The 24,824-nt window shown below is 39.6% G+C and overlaps 1 protein-coding gene across 1 annotated transcript in view; it reads right to left on the minus strand.

The window, feature by feature from the left end:
• Positions 1–340: 340 nt before the first annotated feature.
• LOC6726633 (chitin deacetylase 1) overlaps positions 341–24,824 on the minus strand; it is a 43,118-nt gene continuing 18,634 nt past the window's right edge. The window contains exons 5-8 of the mRNA XM_016172263.3: positions 23,106–23,248; positions 8,415–8,634; positions 5,178–5,563; positions 341–978 (exon numbers count right to left, since the gene is read on the minus strand). Of these exons, the coding sequence (XP_016040360.1) occupies positions 651–978; positions 5,178–5,563; positions 8,415–8,634; positions 23,106–23,248 (1,077 nt within the window). The 3' untranslated portion in view covers positions 341–650. The remainder of the gene's footprint in view (positions 979–5,177; positions 5,564–8,414; positions 8,635–23,105; positions 23,249–24,824) is intronic.

Genomic DNA, 24,824 nt, shown 5'->3' on the forward strand with positions numbered 1-24,824 from the left:
ATCCTCCCGGCCAACTGCAAACTTTGGGCGAACCATAATTTCGCCCGGAGAAAAAGTTTTCGAGTTTCGAGTGGTGGACAAATATTTTAATTGAAGCGCTGCGAAAATGAATAGAACATAGATTTCATCTAGAGGTTGCGAGACACTTTTGATTGTCAAGTGGTATTTTAGAAATTAGTAATACATATGTAAAAATTGGCTTCTTAAAAGCTAAGTGTGTGACACTTGATGAAAAACACGCTAAATGCGGTAACAAATAGATTTCTGATATTGGTGAGATACATTCCTTTTTGAGAATACGAATACATATGTGCGTTACAAAAATATTAAAACAACGCAGTTTTTAGAAAAGTGGTCAATTTATTGGTGCAAAAAACTAAGTTCTCTCAAAAAACTAAGGACAATTTAACAGAATTTCGCTTAAGAACTATAGCTAAGAGAAAAATAGAAGAATGAACAAAGAAATATTTATAAAAAGAGAAGGCAGCAGCTCATTATTGCATCACGATGACTGGCACATGTGTGGGTGGAAATTACTGAGAGTACACTACAGAGGGAAAATTAAACAAAAATAGGAGTCAAGGTACAACATAAAAAAAAGGAGGGTGGGAAATTTATGGGATGGATAGAGTGAAAGGGAGTTGCATCTTCTACTTCGCAGAGTCTTCTTCCTCGGGATTTTCGCCACCGGCAAAGATATAGTTATCGCGACCCGCGATTCCCGTACCGCCAGCATCGCCCAGCCAGGGATACACATTAGGGCATTCCCGACAGGTCTCCATATAGCGCGTATCCGTCAGATTCTGTTCGGGAATCTTGAAGGGCAGCGCACACGTCTGCCAGATATTGCAGGGCTTGGGGGCCACAGACACGCTCTTGTCGCACTTCCACGACTCTATTTGGCTGACGTCGCGCAGCTCCTTGGGGTCGGTCACGTACTGGAGCATCTGGGTAACGGTCAGGATGTAGACGTCAGGTCTGAGAATTCAGAACATAAACGGTGGTTATAAGAGGGTCAAGTTGGTCATTTCAATTTAAGGACTGTGAAGATTAACTACTAGATAATGTTGAGCTTTCTGTTTAAAAGGTTTCCTTTTACTTATCAGTAAAAAATTACCTTGGAAAACATTTGTTTATTTATAGATGTAGTATTAATGAAAAATATTCGAATGAAACAAGAAACGCTTTTCACACATGTTTTTGCTACGACAGTAATGATGTTGGGCCGCATTGGGCGTGGCAAAAGGGGCGGTGCTGAGGACCTAAGCAAGTTGACGCAAAAGGAAACTTTATGGAATTCTTTTGCGCTGCTCGACAGAGGGGTACGCATTTTCAGGCATCTCATGCAAACAGTGCGTTCCGCCCTCCGTTCTCGGTTCAACATTTCGCCATTATCCACTTCCCGTTTCCTGTTTCCCACTTTCCCTCCTTTTCTCTTGCCCAGTTTTCCATTTCCCGTGAAGCCTAAGCTTCAGCTCCAGATCCAGATCCAGCTTCAGGTTCAGTTTGATCCAGGTCCGGACGGCAACGCAATGTTGAAAGTCATTCACACTAATTAAAAACTTCGTACAATTGTGCGAGAAATAGTTTCGCAGCAGCTGCTCCTCTTTCAGTTTCACCGTTTCCTCTTCACCCATCGCCCGGTCAGATCTTTATAATTTTAACTTCTCTCTCTCTCAGTTTGCCGTAAACTAATGCATGAGGTGTGAAATAGGTGAAAGGAAATGGTGGACGGATGGACCGAGACATGTGCCGCCGTTTTGGCGAAAATAAAGTTGAAATTTCTTTAGGTTTGAAAACGGCAAGACTAAAAAGTTTTAGCCCGGTTACCGCCCTGGAATTCTCTTGACGATGGTTTCGATGGATAGTTCAGCTACTGAAACATTTTCTCTGGCGATAAAAAATCTTTCTAATTTGGTACACGCTTGCAAGCTGCAATAGAACCTACTAGTTTTTAATTAGAGCGTGCTCGTAATGCTATTTTTATAACCAAAAAATGCGGATTTATATGATATATGATATATGATGATGTATGACGTATGATGTATGATGTACATATGATGCCGTTATCGCATTGCTATTTCTAACAACAAGTGCTACGATCTGTTCTCGGATCATATGCTCGTCAGTGCTGTCCCGCATCATTCGCCTCAACTCAAACACGTAGACAACATTTAATTCCACTTGGTTCCTCAGTTGAGATTTTTACTGCTGAATTGGAAAGGAGAATTAATCTAAACTTGGACTTAAATAGCGCTGAAGATATTGAGGGAGCAATCTCAATATTCATGAGCAAAGTAAGAATAGCTGCAGCTTACGCTAGCCCAAAGACCTCCCACCAATCTAGTCAACATCAAAGAAGGCAATTGCCTCCAAATGCTGCTGCACTTTTGTCCCTCAAAAGAAGCGTAAGAAGGGAATACGCTAGAATTGGTGAGAATTGATAGCGAACAGACTTCAAAAAGTTCTCAAAACGTTCTGGTAGGCTAAAATTGACGTACACTTGGATAATGTTAGTCCGGATTAACATCAAACATCCATTTAAAATCCATTTATAAATCAATTATATAGAAAATTGATAAAATTTTACAAGATTGATCAAATCATGAAAAAATATCACAACATTTTTCAAAAGTATGGGCGTGAGAGATTTAGGCAGCTTGTGGGCGTTAGAGTGGGTGTGGCACCAGGAACAAACAAACTTGAGCTGCGTCTATGTCTCTGGAAACTATATGCCAAATCTTAACTCTCTAGCTTCCATTGTTCCTATTTTGCCGTTCATGCGGACGGACAGACGGACATGGCCAGATCGGCTCGGCTATTGATCCTGATCAAGAATATATATAGCTTATATATTCAGAAACTCTTCCTTCTGCCTTTTACATACTTTTCAACGAATCTAGTATACCCTTTTACTCTACGAGTATATAATTATACCGCCATCATTTGGTTGATTTTCATAGAAACATTGCCTACTATTAGGCATTTAAAAAATTCATTTTGAATCTCCACTGGTGCTGATAATTTATGCCTTAAGCTTGCTTGGCAGTTAAAGAAAACCAAATCGTTATTCCCTTGCAGGAAATGTGTGAAGCCATTGGCAAAGCTAATCAAATCTTTTAAGACGGAAAAACACAAGGGCTTGTTTGGAAAAAAAACCGTTTATTTAAAGATAGCCATCATGTCCCTTCTCCACGAAAACAAAGACGACTGATAACATGGCTAACACACATAAGCACTCGCGAGCAAGATACACACAAGCTCATCTTACATCCCACGACTGATGTCGATGACGAAGTGTGATTCTATCAGCATACCTTCATTAAACAAGGTTACCGTCTCTTTCTGCTCGAACGGCGGGACTAACCGTCTCTCTCTATTGACGGCAAGCCGTCTTTGCCTTCTTGGGCTCACCAGTGTTGTTTTTGCTCGTTTTAACATTGTTTTTAGTTAGCCACGACCCTTAATACCGCGTTCCTGTTTTGGCCTTTTGTGTTCTTGCCCGCCGTCCACGTTCTCCTTTCTCTTCATGTATCCCTTTTCATTGGCCTGCGCCTGCACTGATATTTTTGAAATGAAACTTTAACAAAATTAAACTTTTCTCATTAAAACGTGCGATTTTTTCCCTTCTTATCCTTATCCAAGCTACTGCTCGTGTTCTGCTGATGATTTTTTTAAACGCTGACCACAGCGCGTCGGCATTGTGGGTTGGCCAAAAGAACGACGGAATGGGAGAAAGTGGGAGAACGCTGGGTCGGAGATTCCGTTGAGAGTTGTGCATATGGTTGAGTGACTGCCAGCAGGATTGGCGATATGCACAGGGGAAAATTCTCAAGCACAACACTTATTACCTACCAAAGCGCCTGAAAGTATGCAGCAATGTATGCCAAGTCGTTTTTTGTTTATTGAAAAGTCGGATACTTATTCTTACCGAAAATTACCATTAAATCAGAGATTACGAGCAATGTCTATTTCATTATAAATATATTGTAGTAATGTTATTGTATATTAAATAGTCAGAAGTATATCCCGTTTTCTTCAGTGCACTCTCCGCACAGGAGTGTTGTTTGTAAAGGACCAGTGGGGGCTCGTGAGGCCCTGCTCAACCTGTCGACGGACAGGCAACATGTGTCGACGCTTCTACAAGCAATTTCTATAGCAATTGCCAATTTTGCTACTGCTACTGCTTTCTGCCTCTGCCTTTTGCGGCCCACTTTCTCCCTGCTTTCTCCCGCTACTCTTTATTCCGTCTTCCGGCTCTCATCTCGCTCATCTCTCTTGGTTTTTTTTAATTGAATATAAAACTTGCCAGCGGCAATCGGCAGGAAACGCCAGCTGCCCATGTGTGTTTGTCTGTGCGAGTGTGAAAATAGAAGTAGATGCTATGAGGGACGGAGCCTGTTCCAAAGTTGGCTTTCAATTATGAAAACACCAACAACAAAAATATACTATGTATAAGGCCAAAAACGGAAAAAGCTGAAAAAATATATTTATGAAAAAATGAACGCAGTGTGCGCATATAACAGACACAGAAACCCCTAACGAGGTAAAAAAAAACACAGAAAAAAACAAATCTAGAAAGAATATCTCTGAAAAGATATACAAAATCATAAATATGAAGTTTTGAAATCCAAAAAAGGCGGAGTTGCCTTACATTTTAACTAATTAAAAGTTATATGACCGATTAAATGTATAATAAAGTATGTGCATGGTTCATTTTCAAGGGTGGTCGAGCGTAGGTGTATTGTTATCGTAGTTAAGGTACTACAAACACCCTACGTATTGTTTTTTCACTATCAATTTTAATGTAAATACGTCTCCAGATAAAGAAGAAGCATTAATACCTATATTAGGAAGCACTCAATTAAAACTAAGAGAGAAAGCTCGACTATCAGTCACACATCTAATGGAAGTGGAGGAAATATGGCAATATTTAAAAATAAACTTTTCACGCTGATACGGACAGATAAGTTCACGGAAAAACATGCCTTGATCGTTGCCAAATACTCTGAGTTCATAGGGATGTTTGCAGACATAGATCTAGGTAGTCATTTTAATGGTATTGATTTTGGTGTAGTATGCTTATAGCGATTAAAACATTATCCATATTATCCGAAATCATAGGGTTTTTTGGTATGTTCTCTCTAATATCCCTAGATATAAAGTGTCACACTCACAGTTCGAGGGCCCAGTCAAGGAACTTGTGGAGGCCGTTCTCCAGCGGCTTGGTCTGGAACCAGTTAGTGTGGAAGGGCATCATGTATGGAGCCTTGTTTTGCTCGTAGTAGCGCGAAAAGTCCTCCTGCAGCCACTGAAAGACCTCCTCCTCGTCTAGGTTGTGCAAGACGCACTGGTCGAGATAGGGGCAGTGACCGCCCTCAAATCCCTCCACGTAGTGTGTGTTCAGGGGAACCTCCCAAACGCCGGGGAAAGTGCGCGACGGACAAGTGCCGCTCTTGCACTCGTGTGAGATCTTGTAATCGAGGGTGTACGGCCACACTGGCACGGGTACCGGTGGAACGGTGATCGAGCTGTCGTAGATGTACCCAAAGTCCTCCAGCACCTGGTAGTGAAAAGTAGACAATTTGGCCATTTATAAAACACTTTGGTTTAAAGAGGTAAAATATGTTATTATAGAAGAATGAAAACGACAGCCCCAATATGTATTTGTCAGAATCTCCTCCATCTGCACCTATTTTTCTTAAACGTTCAAGAAGTGTGACACCGCTGTCAAATTGAAAAACACTTTTTATTTGAACGGAATCTGACTTTCAATGAGAACAAGACCCCAAACCTTTCGTACGAAGAGATTTGTAACGTTGGTAATTTTTTGAAGTTTTTTGAAGTGCTATCGTCACTTTTATCTCACCACAATGCACTGTGCCCCAGAATTCGTTTTTTTTTTTTGGCATAAAGTCTAAATTTGTATGTCAATATATCGTCCTTTAGCAATCATTTTCTAAAAGAAAATTTATCATATAAATAAAAAACAAACAAAATTGACTGAAAGCGTCACTAAAGCTTTTTATGGGCTATTAGAGGTGCAGTGTTAAACAGCTGATTGAGCCTCCAAATTATTTGCTTACTTTTGCATAAAAAAAAAATATAAAAAATAAAAGCCATGGTATGTTGTTTTTAACGTATGTAGTTAATATAAGTGTAGTCGTCCTGTTTTTGTCTTGTGTAACATCCCCACATTTATTATATTTAAAAAAAAGCAAATAAAATTTCGTTGAAAATTTTTGTTGTAGTTGTACTGTTTTTGTCTTGTTTAACATCTCCACATTTATTATATTAAAAAGAAAAAAAAAAAAAAAAAAAAATTTCGTTGATAATTTTTGATTTTTCTTCGTTTTATTGTTCGTTTTGCCAATTTCAACCTCACCATCCTCTTTCAACCTCTCCTGTTTTAATTTTAAAAGTTTAGCAAAATAAGTTGTACAATATAATGACCAGAAGCCGCTCTTACATGATATATTATTAGTAATCCAAATTGAATACAATTTGGGAAAAATTACACAACAAATTCGGAGGAGCATGGATTCCGATATATAGAACTTCTTAATATATGTCCTTGCAGGGACCACAACCATGTATATCTCACATATAATAAAACCCAATTCATTTAAAAATGTATTTTTGTCAAAAAAATTGATTTTTTAGATACCAGACTAGCAATGTGCTTTGTAATCTATTCATTTTCTTATCTCATCTAGTGTGACCAGCCCAACAGCTTCAATTTTTTGAATGTTCGCGTTTACTTTCTTCCTCCGAAGCTAAAACGTTTTAAAAAATCATAGATTTCGAACTTTACGATATTGCAAGTTCGTCAGTCTGTTTCATTAAATTGGGACATAACTTTCTATTATGCTGTTTTTTTTTTTTTTTTTTTTTGTTTTGTCGCACGGGTCCCACGGGTCGACTTTTCAAAAAAGTGTATGTCACAGAAAAGATTGTTCTTAAATTGATTAATTGTAATAAAATATGTTTTTTTGCCTACGAAAAAGTAAATAAAAGTTTATAGGAGGTATTTTTTGAAAAATAAATAATCCTGTTTGTCCGTACAAGAATTAATGAATTACCCAAGCAACAGATGACGAACATATAAGCTTTGTCCCATCGCCTCCCACAGACAAAATCCATGGGTGCGATACAATACAGCATCGATGGGCGGTCATTGCACTCACACTCTTTCATATGGGCCCATTATCTGCATAAAGAGATTTGCCATGGATATGATTTTAAATGCGTGAATGTGCCAACGACTCTGATCGAGATTTGGGAGGTGGGATGGGGAGCTTGAATGGATGGATGTCGTATAATGGAGCACTTGAACCGATGTGTACGTTCATGTATTGTGACATTGATGTCATGTCATGTCAACCAGAAATTTTCGTCGAAGTCAAAGTGTGTGTGTTCGTTGGGTTGAGGTTACGGTTAGGTTGCCATTGCCTTATTGGGTTTCACCAAACTCAATTTCAATTTAAAGCCAATACCACGTCAATTTAAATGAAAGAGCTATCACATACTGGGCTGTTGTACAATAAAAACAATGCATAACCTAATAAATATAGTAAACCCAATATAATCTAATATACTAGTAAAGTTATATATTATACCAAATTTGTTGAAATACATTTACTGTAACAGGTAAAGGAAGCGACCCAATAAAGTGTATATTTTCTTAAGCAGGATCATGTGAGTCTTCTTCTACACACTTCCGTCTGCCTGTCCGCAGTAAAGTAAAGAACCCATGTGGGATCATATGATGGATAAATATTCCAAATAATAAATTTCAAAATCTTTCGCAACCGGAAGACTATATCATATAACTGTCATATTGTTCCAAAACATTAATTGACTATTCGTCTGGTAATCCTGATCCACTAGGTAGACACTTGACTGGGGTAGGAAACGCGTACTTCTACCTTTAACGAGCAAAAGTCACGTAGCTGTGTTTACTCTTTGATAGACGGGTATACAAATTTTTACAAGCAGTTCCAACAATTACGGCCATGTTCTGTTAGTACTTAAGTAAGTTACCATAATTACTTACCATATTTTGGTAAATATAGGACTGCGTAAAATCTAAATTGTTGTCTTCACACTTTTATAAAGTACAAATCTAAGTTTAAATTCAGATTGCTTTCCGTTTGCTTCCGAACGAATTGGGTACGTTTTCCCACTCCGTTTCGCGGCGTTGACAGAAATTGCAGTCTAAAATGGATCACTTTTCGATTTTCGATTCCGTTTGGGATCTCTGCAGCTCCGCCCCGGTTCCATACCCTCTGGTTGTCATTTCAAGAAATCGTAGTCGACAATTGCATGTCAATTGATGTCCCTATTGTTTGCATTTCTTTTGTGCAGGGCACAACACCCACCTGCCACTCCTTGCAATAACAACTGCAACTCACCTTGTATTGGGTGTTGCGGCCAGGCTTGAGGAACGGAGCTCGCATGCCGACCACATCGTTGACGGACACATTGGCGAAGTGTCGCAGGATTTCACGCATGCCAATCATCTCGCCCACCCACTCCTCGTAGCCCTTGTCCTGCAGTCCTTGCTGCTGCGAGATGCTCTCCGTTCCGATTTCGTGTCCATAGTACCCCAGGTGCTGGATTTGCTGGTAGTTGCTGAAATTGGAGGAAATCGGCAGTCAGTAAGGAAAATTAATTGGCCATAATATTGGGCTGTAATCAGAGAACTTTTGCTGTGTTTTCTGTGAGCAATTCTTTGTTTATAAACAATAATGCATGGTAAATATCCTGAAATTTGTAAAAGAAATAAGATGAATAAATTTATGAAAGAAGGCAAGAGGGAACGCTTTAGTCGGGTTCTTCGACTCTTGACCATCGAAGCGAGTGCTATAATGCCAACATGGACAAAGACTGATTTAAAATATATTGCACTTTTTATTAAATCGCGATTTTCTCTTAAATAAAACAATAACAAGCTGCTAATAACTCTACAAGATAGAAAAATGTTCATTTAATTTTTTACGTTCTTAACTCAGGAATAAACAGTTCGAGTGGTTCTTTTATTCCACTACTAGCAAATCATTTTCACACTCGATGGTTAAACACAAAGAACAGCACCCTAACACATATCAGGAAAAGTGAAAATTCGAAACTAACTGACGAACATGAACACTGAATCTCTCAAACTCCTGGTTTTTGCCAATTAGAAGAATTTCCCAACGGCAAAACTAAAATGCAATGGGAAAGTAAAGAGCATTTTTGTGGAGTGGGAGGATGTTTAAAAAATAGATAGAACTCAGGAGGTGTCGGAAAACAGCCTTCGAATCGAAAATGCCCTAACAAAACATGTGTATGTGTACAGAGAAGAAAATTAGCATTTGATTTATTACCATTTCAATGTAAGCTGAGATTACAAATCCAAAACCACCAAATAGGTGGTCGGTGCAGGGGATATTCTTAATTTATTTGCTTAAAAAAGGCTTGCAAACCACACGGAAAATGTTTAGTCCCAAAGGTATGTAGCACCCACTGCAAACTTACTAAAATATATGACTAGAATTTATTTCTCCAAAGGGTGCCAAACATGGGTTCCAAAAGGGGGATTGGCGAAGCAAAGCTTGAGGATGCAGCCAACAAATAATACATAGTTGTCGGTGGTGCTTGCAAAGCACAAATAGTTACGAGCAGCAGAAAGCGATGGCCAAAAAAATAATATAAACAAAATGGAAATAAAATTATGAATGCAACTGTTTTTTCATTGTTTTTTATTTCTGTGAGCTCTACTTTTTGCATCTGTTAACTCGTTTCATGCAGCAACTGCAACAATAAGCAAGAATTTTGCATGAATGTACGTATATATTTATTAAACATTTCACTTGCAGTGCCTCTTCTCGCCATGCATGTGTGTCTGCAAATATTTTGCAATGAAATTACGCCCTAAAGTCAAACTTTTGGCCCAAACAGACCGGACAAACCCCTTCTGCCCATTGAGAGGCGAAAACCAGAAGTAACAAGAGAGAATGCTATAGTCGAGTTCCCCGACTATCAGATACCCTCAGCTACTCAGCTAGTGTGAATGCGAAAGCGAAGTTTCATCAATTTTCTGGGATATCGATAGATATTGGGAAATAAAATGAGAAAAAAAATTTAAATTGTTCAAAAGTGTGATCGTGACCGGTTTGGCGGCTTTAGGGCGTTAAAGTGGGCGTGGAAACAAGACTAATAAAAGACAGACGGACAGATGGACAGAAAGACAGACGGACATGTCCAGATCGACTCGGCTATTGATCCTGATCAAGAATATATATACTTTATTGGTCGGAAACGCTTCCTTCAGCCTGTTATATACTTTTCAACGAATTTAGTATACCATTTTACTCTACGAGTAACGGGTATAAAAATCATAATGAATGCGAAGTATTTTTGTTGTTGCTTGCACACTAAGAGAAAATGCAAAACTTAATTGTATGGACTATACAATTTTATAATATTAAATGTATATTAAGTGGTATGAAATATAAATAACCATTGCGGTTAAATAGTTGATGCTCCTATTTCCATCTCAATTGTAATTGATTCCTCAATTATTGTTGTAATCAAAATGGTTATTAAATAAAAATAGCGCAAATTTATTGTTCTAATGCATTTTTTAACAAAACATGGCTATGTCCTTGTTCAGTCAGTATATTTTGCCCCATGTACTGCTGACGCACTTGATGCACCGTAGGCGTTGCAGCCACCCCCATTGCAATGGGCGACCTGCATCTACACCTCCATTATTTCACCCACCTACCGCCTTTGCCATCCTTACAATAGCGCACGGGCACAAAACTATCTGACATCGTCAAAAAGTTCATGCAAAAATGTGAAAAGTTGTTGAAAAGCCTGGGCCCCGGGATGTATGAGTGTGTGAGTATATATGTGTGCGTTTCTGCATCCTATGGTGCGTATGTGTGGGGTAGATTTATTGCATGACATTTCAATTGTTAGACAAACAGCTGGACGAAGAACTAGAAGCATGCGGAGGGGTGGCAACACTTGAAGCCAAGGCCAAATGAGAAAAACTGAAAAAATATGTGAAAAGCCGAGCTCAGAGAAGAAAACGAAACCTGAAGAAGGCCAACAATTTAAACAAACAGTGTTGCCAAGAATGCGACACAAACAGGGTTGGTTTGACAGCCACTGCTCAAAATATTGGTTCAGCGGGGATGTTTTGTCAGTTTTGGATCAAAGCCTCCTATTAATTATTTTTCAGCTCCATGGTATAATTAGACAAAAAACAATAAAACAAAAAATAGAATAATACCACCAAGCCCACGCATATAGGTTGCTTAATGTTTTCAAGTGTGTCCAAATCGTCACTGCGCGCCGTATAAAACACTTGACAGCTTAGAAAAAAGTGTGTTAAATTAACCCGATAGATTTATTTGTTGTGATATTCAACTGACTAAAAATCTGGTTGTGGGCATCGCTTGGTAACCTTTTCATTTCCAAAATTACCCTTCAGCCCTTCTTGAAACTGCCCCCAATTGCTTCACAGGACGACATATGAGACGTGGTTACAACTAGGGAGCCGAAGGCCATGAGGAGGTGGAGGTGACAAATGTCAGCAGCAATTAACAGAGCCACCGAAGCAGAGCAAAAATAGTCAAATGACTCCACAAAGAAAAACTGACAAACAAGGCTGAGTGGCTGGGCTGGACTCTGGGTGGTCCTTTAAAGTGGACCAAGTCTGTGGTGGAAGTGCGTCACACTCATTTGATGAATTTTCTTTTGGCCTTGTCGCTAGTGGGCGAAGACGAAGTGCAGCCATTGTGTATGCCATCCACCCACGCGGAAAGATCCTCGAGAATCACCCTAAAACCCACACCCAGCTTCCACAAACGGTTTTTGCCCAAGCCCGTTTATAAAATCCCAACGCCTTTTAAATTTTCCAGCTACCACAAACTGAATTTTCCCGAGCCCCCATCTCTGTGCTTGAATTTGTGTTTGCTAACAAGTTCAATTTGCATTTAAAAAGGCAGAAACACATGTAATTTGAACTATTAGAAATTGTAAGATTACACGTAGACACACTTGTGTGGAAGGGCGGCAATAATGTCTTAGGTAAAACCAAATATAGGAAAAGAGAAACGCGTTTTTTAAAATTAAATTGAGGGATTTGACAGATCGATTTGAATTAAAATAAATAATGTAAAGGCGGGAGGACTTTTGTGGATTTATTGCTTTGTAATAAATGAAGCAATGTAATGAGGAAGGAGCAAAAGCTATTGCAAAGTTAAGAAAAAACTCTACAAATTTTTAACTCAGAAGTAAATAATGTATCTTTTATAATTTATATTTTTATTTTCCTCTTATATCTGAAAGGTAGGAAACTTATTCCCAATACTATTTAACCCATCCTCGGTTCTGAATCCGGTACACACGCACACGTATTTTTCTTCAATTTGGGCTCGTCTCAAAGTCGAGCAATTTCTTTTAATGTGCTTTTAAAAGCCAAATCTACAAGTTCTCTTGGCCATGGCTTTTTTGTCTAGAGCCATTTTTTCAAAGCAATGAGATTTCTGTTGTTTTTCCTACCCCCAGCACCAAAAACTAACTTCATTTGCATGGCGAACATATTGTGCATGTGTGGGGGAGTATCTGTGTGTGTGCAATAAGTGTGTGTTGCCTGTGTGTGTGACACTTCCATGGCTAACGAGCTTGCCTGACTTTGGTAAAGGCATAAGAACAATAAGATCCCCCTCCCCTTCCGCCATTATTTCAATAAAGCTCTTCGACAGCGTTCTACACACTCATAAAGAAAATTGCCAAAAAAAAAAAAGAGAAAGCAAAAACAGACAAGAGCTAAAGAGAAAAACTAAGAAATAGAAAGCAGAATGCAAAATGCAGAAAGGGAAAATAGAAGCGACTTTGTTCACATGGAAAAATTATGGCTGCCTTGCTGAATTCCCTATCTCTTGTGTCTTTTGCTTTTCCGTGATCATCGTTATTATCAACACCAGTTTAGCAATAAAAGTTGGAGAACTAGGGTGAAATCCCCGGAAAATGGGTACGGATAGTGGGTGGCTTTAGTGATTACAAGAGCGAACTAATAAAAACAGACAGCCAAATATAGAGGGCAAATGCAGAATAACACTCCGGCGTATAAACATATAAGAAATTTGTGGAAAGGAATAATATAGGGACATATCTTTGAATATTAATCAATCCAAAAATTTCTATAAAACAAAATGACTCAAGCGAACCTTTCAAATCGAACCATAGCTATGCATATTTGAATAAAGTTAAGTATGTATGTACAACGCTTTAGAGGGAATTAACTTTGATTAATATCCAAAATAGGCCTATTACGTAACAATAATTGGACTAAATTAATTTGAAAAAATGTAATTTGTCCATAGTATACAAATGTTGGTAGAGAATCTAACGAAGTACTACTGTACGATGGCGGCAAAAAACGAAAAATCAGCAGACTGGAGCAGGGTCTAGTGCACATTTTCCACACACATGTTCATCATCAACAGAGACTATGACACGGAAAAAGAGAATTAACCGATAAAATAGGTAAGCCGCACATAGTCAAGATTTATATTTGGGCTTAGGCTTACAAAGCTTTTATTTAAGCGACTTAAAATCATAACATTGTTCAATTCATTAAAGAAACAATATGGCTTGTAAAAAGATGTTTACAACCAATTCATTTGTTTCTTCTTGAGCTAAGGGTTCAACTACACGATAATTTTTATTGAATTCCTAACACTCCAGTCTTAATGTCATCTAGCTTTCCGCCCAAGATCTGGCCCGAGAGTTAATGTACCCCAACAGATTTGGAGTTTGCAAAGGATACGGCCAGACGCACACACGTGCACATGTGTGCGGATGTACAGCTGAACCAAAACAAACATGCTCGCACGGCTAGGCACCTGTAAGAGCTGTTAAAGTGTCATTGGGTTGTTGTCATAGTCATTGTCAACGTTGTCGTTATCTTTATTTCACATCAACGACATAGTCATCATCATCATCATTGCCGTTCATTGGAATCTCTTCGGATGCAGTCTTTGCCAGAGTCCGAGCGGATTTGCCCATCTGGCTGGTTTCTGGCCATATCTTAATTTGTTGGCCCTTTTGGAAATAAGCTTATATCCTTTTTAAAGGATAAAAAATAAATTAAAAAAGTCGTTGTGCCTATGTACCATAAAGGGGAAGGCTGTTTTATTTCATGTATCTATTCAAAACTAGAGAGAATGCTATGATGGACTTCGCCTTCTATGAGATACCCGTTACTCAGCTAGTGGAAATGCGAAAGCGAAATTTAAAAATTGGCAAGACATACAATAAAACGAAGAAAAATCAAAATATTATTCAAAAGTGTGGGCGTGGCAGTTTTGGGTGGTTTGTGGGCGTTAGAGTTGGTGTGGCAACATGAGTCATTGTCTCTAGAATCTGTATGCATAATCTCAACCTTCTAGCTTTTATAGTTCCTGAGATCTCGACGTTCATACGGACAGGGCCAGATTGACTCGACCCTGAGAGAAGTTTAAAAAAATGGGGTTATGAAAACGTAATGAGCAAAAGTAAATAACATCCATTTGGAATAGCGAATACACTTTGTGATCATGGCCTCATTTGTAGGGCCTGCGCCCAAATTTTGTAACATAAACTGGACATCCCTGAGTCCGAGAGCAGAGTCTGCGAACCGGGACCCTTTCAGTATTCATTTCCTTTCCCGTAGCCGTTCCCGGAGTTGGTTTAAGTCTCATCATCATTGTCGACAACAGCAAAGCTGGCAACAAACAACAATGCCGGCAATAACAAGAACAACAACGGCAGGGCCTTCATCAACAATTTGCAGTAAGAAAAACAGGAAAAGCGACCACACCCACACAGACACAGACACAGACGCACACATGCACATGTCACACACAGACGCAGAGGCAAACTCACACACACATGTTCCGAAACCATTAGCCAGCGAACAGCATCTACATATTAACGTTACGGATATTTCCCTACCAAATTGCAAACACGGAGAGCGAACATTCGTTGCACAGCTCAGTGATCTAAACCAATTGCCAGGACCAAAGAACCGGGGTCTAAAGAGAGCGGTGGATGGGAAAAAGGAAGGAAGGAAGGATGGGAGCTTGGATGCCCACTTCACTGAACTTGCCGGAAATCCCCGAAACGCATCGATTTCGAGCGGCAGGGTATTGATATGCTTGGTGTGAGGCAAATACGATTAGTTGGCGCTCTCAGAATTGATTTTAATTTGTATTAAATAAAGGCATCCAAAGTAGTTATCAAAATGCCAAATGCAATACTCTGTTTTCGATAATATATGGAAATCCACATATTCCGTTCTTGAAACTTTCTCTCTGTCAGTCAAGTTGCATTTACTGATGCTCTTCAATGACCCAGTGCCAATTGGGAGGCACCGACTTAACCCTTTCAGCAATTGCAAGAAAGCATTAACTAGGCCAGAGGACTAAACGGTGTCGCGAACAGTTGAAGCAAGTTTAAGTGAAATTTGCATACATGCAAGTTATTTACTCACCCACCGCCCCCATCAAACTTCCCCTGGGTTCCGTTCTGCGCTGCCTTTTTGATGGAAACTTAAAACTTGCAAACCTCGCCAGACAGCTGCTCAAAAGTTGTTCAGGTCATTTAGAAAGTTTAAAGCTAAGGATGTTGGCTCGCTGTCGTTTCCCGTGTTGTTGTCGGCTCACAGTAATTCCGCTTATGTTTTTGTTGCTCTTGTTGTGGTGGCATCAAGGGCAGGGCCACGTCAACATTAGCATCAACATCAGGCATAACCGCGACTTTGCGCCCGCCGGTAGGCATATGAAATTTCCCAAGCAGCTGGACGAAGTCGAGGTACAAGTTGGTGAGCTTAAAGAGCCCAGAGTTTGGCACAGTGGGCTGAATTACAATGGCTTATAGCTCGGAGCAGTGTTCTTAGACAATGTGAGCTCCGAAAACGGGAAGTTCATAAACATCTTATTTAAATACTAGTAATGAATGTAAATTAGCCCACATTATTAAGAAGAGACGATGATAGCAATAGGCGTAGCCAGCAAATAACGTTGTAAACTTAATGAAAGTTATACATCTTTTTCTTTCAAAACCACAAAAACATAGATTTGAATAATAACGACAATAAGGTAAATTGCATTTAATATTAGTGTCCCACTTTGCCTTATCAGCGCTCCCAGCCACAATATGGTCACTGTTGAGGGCGGGGCTCAAAGTAGGCGTGGCAGCACGGTTAGCCGTTGGATGAACGCAGCCGCTCGATGTTATTAACATTAAGTTGCTGAAACGGGACCGGAATGAAAATGAGAGCGAACTTATGCCGCAAGTATGCGTATGGTAGGCCAGGACATCAAAGTTGCCTAGCCATCACAAAGGGGCCAGCTTGCTTTCGGGTCGATTCTACAACGAATGGCCAAGGTGTTGATTACGCGTGTCAAAGTTCACCTTTCGTAATTGCCAACGGCTCTCAGCAGCATGTGCGTGTGTGTGGTTGGTGAGGTCAAACGATGGCAAACAATTGATGAAATGCAATATCAAAGAGCACATCGACTCGGTAGCAAAGGCAATTATTTGCCATTGTGCAAATGTGTCCTTGCACTGCAACATTTTTCGAGCATTCGAAAGTCGTCGATTGTGCTGGAACTTTCATAGGACATGAATACCACAAATCAGCAAGAGCTTATGTCTTAAATGCATGGCTTAGGCAATAATGTAATATCTTAAACGGCATTTTTGATGTATGCTACACTTTGCTGATTCATTCATTTCTAGTGTGTCTACTACAGCAAGCACCCCTATTATTTGCAACCGCTATGTTTTTCTCACAGTGCATTCCGGAGATGCGAGTGTGCGAATGGGTAACTTGAATCTGGCACAATATCTTGGCCGAGTCGGGCTTGCGGCTGAAACTTGTGTTTTATTGATTCCATTATAAATGCCACTTAATCGATATGTGGCAGCAGGCAATCGGGATTAGGCACATGACAGCATTAAATATGCAGCAAGGAAACGAGTTTGATTGAGTGCCATCCACATAGCCGTTAATGGATTTCATTTCGATGCCAATGAATCCAATAGTTAATGGAATGTTCAGTCCAATACGCAAACACTAGTTTTAAACAAAAAACAACAAATAATAAAATGAATAAAACCGCTTATGCCTTGGCAAATTTTACTTGGCCTTTTAATTGGATTACTATTAGCCTTCGTTTTTCTCACTTCATTAAAAAAATGTGTGGAGCATAAAAAACTTTTTCCATCCGAGACGAATTTCAGTGTTACCAAAACCAAATGATTAAATTTTTATGATTTCATTTGTTTAGTATCTTTGTGTTCTGGAGAGCTAAACGATGACGCAAGGCAACTCAATGTGCCAATCTCTTCTTCTAGTGTCCTTCTGGAACGCTGAGTAGCGTTTTAACTCCATCTAATAGCCACGCCCTTCGTGTGCCAACACTTGACTGCTTTTCTCGCGCTTCGCTGTCAGTTTTCTCTTGCAAGTCTCCGTTCGGTTGATGTGGTAAGATGAGAGGGAAAACGATTTAAAATAAATAATTACATAGTTAAACCAGCTGCTGCTGCAAGTTGGCTGGGCGGCTGCCAGGTGGCCACGCCCACTTTGCCGGCAATAAAAGTTTATCCCTCAGCTAGGACTGAACATAACGCGGACTCGATTTCAATCTTCTGGTTTCTGCGGGGAGAGCCTTGCTCATGTTTATTCAGTGGGTTTTCACGCACCCCGCCGTTCTTTCAACCCAAAAAAAAACAAGAGAGAATGCTATAGTCGAGTTCCTCGACTATCGGATACCCGTTACTCAGCTAGTGTGAATGCGAACGCGAAATATTGGGAAATGAAATGAAAAAAATTTTAAAATTGTCCCAAAGCGTGGTTGTAACCGGTTCGGCGGCTTTAGGGCGTAGGAGTGGGCGTGGCAAAATGTTTTCTAGCAAATCGATAGAAATTTACAAGACTAATAAAATTATAAAAAAATATCGAGAAATGGTTAAAAAATAGGGGCGTTGCAGTTTTGTATGGTTTTAGGGCGTTCGAGTAGGAGTAGCAAAAAGATTTTTGGCAAATCGATAGAAATAAAAAAACTAATAAAATTATGAAAAAATTTCAAAAATTTTTTAAAAAGTGGCAAGAAGGGTCAACAAACTTGCGCTGCGTCTTTATATCTAAAATCTGTATGCTGAATCCTTCTAGCTTTTATAGTTCCTGAGATCTCGACGTTCATACGGACAGACGGACAGGGTCAGCTGGACTTGGCTATTGATCCTGATCAAGAATATATATACTTTATATAGTCGGAAACGCTTCCTTTTGCCTGTTACATACTATTCATCGAATCTAGCTTTGTTCTCTACAAGTAACGGGTATAATTACAGCCAGTCCTGTATATAGCATAATATATTAATATGAATGTAATATTAAAAAAAAAAATTTCATATAAAAATCTGTGATTTCCTATTATAAGCTATTATACACTCAGTGTGCTTTAATTAGGATTGGCATTTTGCTGAACTAATTTCTAATATTGCAGGTGGTATATATGCTGCAGATTTGGAATGCTAGTGTAGTGTTAACAAGTTAAATTAATACGTAAATGTTTGAAAATTAGATTTTGGATCAAGTCGCTTTTGTTTAGTTGGCCTTAGTCTGGCCTTTGACCCACCCCATCCGTTTTTTCCCATTCCTCACCACCTTCACTTTCTCCTCCTCCTTCTTCTTCTTCTCACCCAACTTTCACCGTTTTCTTTGTGATTTCAATGCGAGTGTGTGTGTGTGTGTGTGTGTGTTAGTGTGAGTGTGTTCAGTGAGGTGTTGACTAGTTTTCGGCTTGTTAGTTAGTTAAAAGTTTTTGCGTGCAATTAAAATGCTGCGCAAAAAGTTTCCTTCAACATTGTTCTTAATTTTTTTTTTTTGGTTTTTGCAGTTTTCTAAAGCCAAATACAAATGAACGAACAACTATTGTCTTAGCCCCCATGTGTGTGTGCGTCTGCGTTAGCCTGCAGTCGGAAAAGTGTGCAAAGTCCTGTGGCAATTGTCTGATTGTTTTCTTAGCCGCAGCAGAAGGAGCAGCATTCGATGGCAAGAAAGTTCTTTATCAGTGACATTTTGGCGTATAAATAGCAAACACTGAGCAGTGAGTACCTCCAAAAACTATCGAAACTTCCCTGCAAAACGATAACCAGGCCGCTAGCCGTTTCCAGTTAGCAATGGCTGCACTGAGAGAAACGGTGCGCCTTCCCTCGTTGTTCTGTGTGGGTTTGAAATACTTAATATTTTTATGCGGTACCAATATAAGTAATTCGTGTTACTTGCACATAATTTAATACGTATACTTAATCTTGTTACTTTTCTTGCTCTGCATTTCTAGTTACCAGTTAGCAGTTAACAGTTCCCAGTTGCCGTGGCGAACGTGCTGGCAATGTCAATTGAAATGGATATTCTAAGCAGCTGGGCCACAAGCCCAGACCCAAGAACCGAATCTGGAGTCCTGAACACTGCGTCCGGTTTCTCTGTGTGATGTCGAGAAATTAGGAGTGAGTCACAGTGCCCAAGGAGTAAATACTTATAGTGCTGCAAAAGGCAATTTAAGTAAATAGAAAAAATGCAAACAGAATATTGGGATTGCCTCTGGCAATAAATATTGTACATTTCGACCGGGTTTGTCGTTGGGCTCACCTCCACTGCTATTTAAATTCTTTAGCTTGCGTATCACTGTCTACGACAGCCCGCGTATTGAGGAGGAGCACCAGAACAGTGTGCGAAGGCGACTGCCCACTATTACTACTACTCTTACTACTGCTGCTGGGGCTGTCCGATTTTAGCGAGTGATACAAAAATGTAACAAAGAAACAAAAATGTAAAAAAACAAAAATCAGGTTAATAGTGCTGAATAGGGTAATTGCAGAATTTGTATACGGAAAGAAAAAGAAAATATGACGTTCGTATTTCTCGTTAGTATATGATACTCTAGCAATTCCATTGTCGAGTGCTCTCTTGTAATTATAACCATTACTCGTAGATTGAAGGGAAATACTAGAATCGTTAAAAAATTCATAACAGGCAGAAGGAAGCGTTTCCGACCATATAAAGTGAATATATATCCTTGATCAGGATCCATAGCCGATCAATAGCCGAGATCTGGCCATGTCCATCTGTCCGTATGAACGGCGAGATCTCAGGAACTATACAAGCTAGAAGGTTAGGATTAAGCATACAGATTCTAGAGACATAGACGCAACGTAAGTTTGTTGACCACGACCACTCTAACGCCTACAAACAACACAAAACTGCCAAAACTGTCACTTTCATAAATGAGCTGACATTTTTTCGCATAGTCTTGCAAATTTCTATCGATTTGCAAAATAAAATAATTTTTGCCACACCCAATATTCCCCAATATATATCGATATCCCAGACAAATTATGAAATTTGTAGTTGGCATTCACACTATTATTATTATTATTATTAATATAATTATTATTATTTTTATTATTACTATTATTGTTATTATTATTATTATTATTATTATTATTATTATTATTATTATATTATTATTTATTAAGACACATAATAAACACAGATTCTATGAATATTTATCAAATATATTATTTTCTGCTAAGTTGTTATATTATTAATATTTGTATACTATTGTTCCTTCGCTGGAAAATAATTATAATTAGAATTCTCTAAAAGCGCTTTCACTCGCCAAATAATATTCATAATATAATATTAATAATATTCATAATACCGGTGATGATAGTACACATTTACAATCATTTGTACAATTATTATAAACTTTATTTAAAGGTTGCATTTAAAGAAATGAAAATTCGCACTTTGCTCTTTAATTTGCAGACATAAGATTCGACATTCGAGTGTCACTTCTCCGCCGCTGCACTCTCGGCGGAATTAAATCAATTGCTGACCGCAAAACCGCACGCAAAAAAACTGCGGAAAATATGATTCATGTGTGAGTCTGGCGATAGGCGAAAGGAAAAAAATGAATGAGGAGAGAGGAAAAAGGCAAAGGAACCGCACAGCCCGATGACAGAGAATATGCATTTTTCTCCCTGCCGAAAAACTCGATTCCTGGGAGAACTGACAAAACTAATTGCCTCGGCGGCCGTAAACAAAAAAGGAATATTCACTGCATACTTTGCGGCAGGCAGCGATGCGAATTGAAAATAAAAATCTTAACAAAATAAGCTAAAAGCTGAAGAGTTGCCGAGCGCATTAAATCATTTCCGCACTGCCGAGCAGGCAGATTCTTTTGGCTTGTTCTTGTGTGGAAAGTCGCAAGTTGCAGGCAGTTGCAGTTTACCACTATTTATGGTTTGGAGCTGGGGAAAAAGATGAAAAGTGTGTCTCCGTTTTCCATTTCCCTCGCTGGCAGAAAAATGTTTCGCCGAAAAAAGAGAAGTATCCTGATTATATACTATACGGATATGTACTCCCACACACAAACTCACTCGTCCGATTAGCGCACTGTGTGCATGTGTGCATGTGTGCATGTGTGCGTGCATGTGTAACATATTCAGGCAATTACTGCCATTCAGCGCATTTCAATTCAACTCCAAAACTGCCTTCCCCGGCGGCCTTCCCCCGGGAACCTCCCCCTCCCCCACACCAAACTGTGTTGTGGCAAAGTAGAAAAAAGCTTTTAAACTTCACTCAAGATTTTTGCTGTTCACGCTCGGCTCGCAAATTTTTTGACTGTCGCTACTCACTTAGTTTTCCCTTTTTCCACCAATCACCAAAATTCGGCACTATGGCAACGAGAATGCTATTTCTGCTATTAAGATAATCAAAATGCTGGGTTCTAAGTGTCCAGATTTTGAACCAATTTGCTGACTTAAGGCCAAAAATAGTTGATCCCATTCCAGTTGGGTGAATTTTAAGTAACAGAATCTTATAATAATATAATAATAATGTTGTATAATTTCAGTATGCAACATTGTGTAGATTTCTTGGCTTCTAGAGGCAATTATTTTATTTTCAATAAGAATGGAGCACGTAATGTCTTTATTTCGTAAAAAAAAAATTATCTAGAGAATTTGTGCTGCACTTTCCCATTGATTTCCTCCACCGTTCAACATTCTCATAATTTTTGGGCAAGCATGCTGACTGCCTTTGCTGCTGGTTCTTCTAGAATACTAGCATATATCCTGCAGCTTCTGCTGCTGGATTTATCTACGACAGCCACCTAATATATATGTATGTGTGTGTGCTTGGTAGCACAATAAAAGTTTACTAACCGAGCAACTTTTATTTAGTATAAGATAGCCCAAAAAAATGTACACTTCCGTTTCGATTTTTCGAAATTATTAGTACACATGTTTTTATGTCTCTTTTCGCTGCTAAACCCTTGGCCCATGCTGTACACTCGTACTTGCGTAACTGCTGCCTTTCCTCCATCATTTTCTGTCGCTTAATTTTGTTGTTGGGCTTTTACTTTGTTGCCTGTGTGATTGTGCGAGTGTGTGTGTGTGTTTGTGTATGTGTGTACTGCCGTTTTTATAAGTCTGTCAAAATGTAGTTCATATATTTTGGCGAAAATTCATTTTGCAGTTGACATAACTTTGTCAGCCCCAATTTATCAACAACAATTAGTAGAGCAGAGCGGACCCCACTGACTTGACTGACAAGTGTGTGTGGGTGTGTGCCATATGTGTGTGGTTGTACCGGGCACAAGGTTGGGTGGTTGGGTGGTTGACGGGCGGGTTGGGGATCGGTGGGCATGGCAAGTATGTGACAAGTATTTTGAACAAAAACTTTGTCTGCAAAACAGAGCCTCTCGCTCGACTCACTTGACTTTCTGGCCCCTAGAACTTTGAAAACAGCTCGAGAAGACGCATTCGGCTGCTTCCTGCATAGCCGGCGTATGCGTAATATTGTAATGCCAAAATAATGTGCATTTGGAAAATTGCTGTCACCCCAGTGAAACGAGAATGAGAACGAGAACAGCAAAAACAACGGCAACGGCAACAGAAAAGCAAAAGCAACAGCACACATCAATTGTCAAGTGTCAGCTCAGCCAGCTGGCTTATTAAACTACAATTTGCCATCTGAGCTCACAACTTACCTGTACTCGTGTGACATGAAGAAGGTGCCCCGAATCAGACAGCCGTTGGGATTCTTGCGCTTGCCGTCGAATATCTTCTGGTAGTGTTGGTAGTTGTTCAAATTCACAGCGCCATCGAAGGTCAGCATAATAATTTGGGGGATCTGCGAATAAAAATAGTCGTTTCAGTGGAAGTTCATTTTATCAAGTTTGTTCATTTATGAAGTTTATTTTTATGAAATATGAGCAATAAGTATAGAAGTGCCACACTCGCGGGAATCTAGATTTTAGGTATACTGGCAACCGGGCTTTTCAAATGGCCAACTGATATTAGCTGAAACCTTTTATCGATTCTGTTCTGCGAGAAGAATACGGCTAATACTACCAATTCCATGCCTTTCGGACCAGGTACGGGACTGAATCTTCGACCCGAAGGTAAACCCCTTAATTATGCGATTTGACTCTTCCTTTGTCTCAAAATAAATATAAGCACTTGCAGCCACAGGGGCGGGTGATGAGAGCAAAAACTTGTATGAGTGGGTGGGCGATTGTGAGGAGGATTGTCGACCTCAAAATCAGCCGGGCATACGATGGCATTGGAAGCCGCAGCAGCAGCTCTAATTGAAGGTTTTGCATTTTGCGTTTGTTTTTCCTGTCTGCGTTGCGCCCGGTTGCGCAACCCAAGCCAAATTCAACCCAATGCACACACCACACCCAACCCCACCCAACCGGCACCCAACTTCCCAAACACCCCGAACCATCCTGCAAGCCCAGCCACCCAATCCCCCCACTATGTCCCACTTTCGGCTTTGGCACAACTTGCAGCTTGAGCATTAAACATAATTAGTGGGCATGTGGGCAACCGGCGGAGAGAGGGCAACTAGCAACTAGAAACTAGCAACTTGCCACTTGCAACCGGCAACTGGCAACCAATTCACGAATCCAAATTAATTTCAAATAATGCTCGACTATCAATAACACCCAGACGCAACATCCACACAGCAAATTCCATTACAAAATTGCCACCCAAAAATTTGGCCATCGAAATCGGAATCAACCCAAGCCAAAACCAAAACCAAGCCCGAACGAAAACCCTGCAATTGTAGATTTCGGTGTTCTTGTTGCACTTGCAACACTTTGAGTGCAATTTCATAATCAAAGACCGGCGAGTGCAGTCCGAAAAGAATGAGTGAGGGAATTTCCTCTCGAGGAAGTAATAATAGTGCTAAAAAGGTGACGCCCCACAAAAACAGGGAACAGCAGGGAACTTCATTTTGAACACTTGAGATGGAACACCATGAGTTTTTTCTGTTATAAAACTTTTGTAAATGTTAAATCAAGTCCGACAGTGTAAAAAATATACTACCGAATTCGTTTTTATTCACCTTGAATGTAAGTAGGTTCCAAACAAAAATTTAAAGTCTGCGGTGTGAGCAATTTACTCCCAAGGAATCTTCGGCATCGTTTGGGGAGCATGGAAAGGGGAATAAAATGGTTTCTGCAGCAAAATCGAAAATGCATTTCGCATTTGGTACGAGATCTGGCCATAAAGGCGGTTGGCACGGCAGCTCGAACGCACTTAGCGCTCATTGTAGGACACATAAAGAGGATTATTGTACAAATTCAATATTAATGCGGTCGATGGAGAAGATGACTATGAGTATGACTGCGCCATGATAGCCATGATGGCGATGATGATACTCCTAACACCTAACCGATCTGAGCCGGCTAAATTATGCA

The sequence above is a fragment of the Drosophila simulans genome, chromosome X (assembly GCF_016746395.2).
Source record: "Drosophila simulans strain w501 chromosome X, Prin_Dsim_3.1, whole genome shotgun sequence".
NCBI classification, from domain to species: domain Eukaryota; kingdom Metazoa; phylum Arthropoda; class Insecta; order Diptera; family Drosophilidae; genus Drosophila; species Drosophila simulans.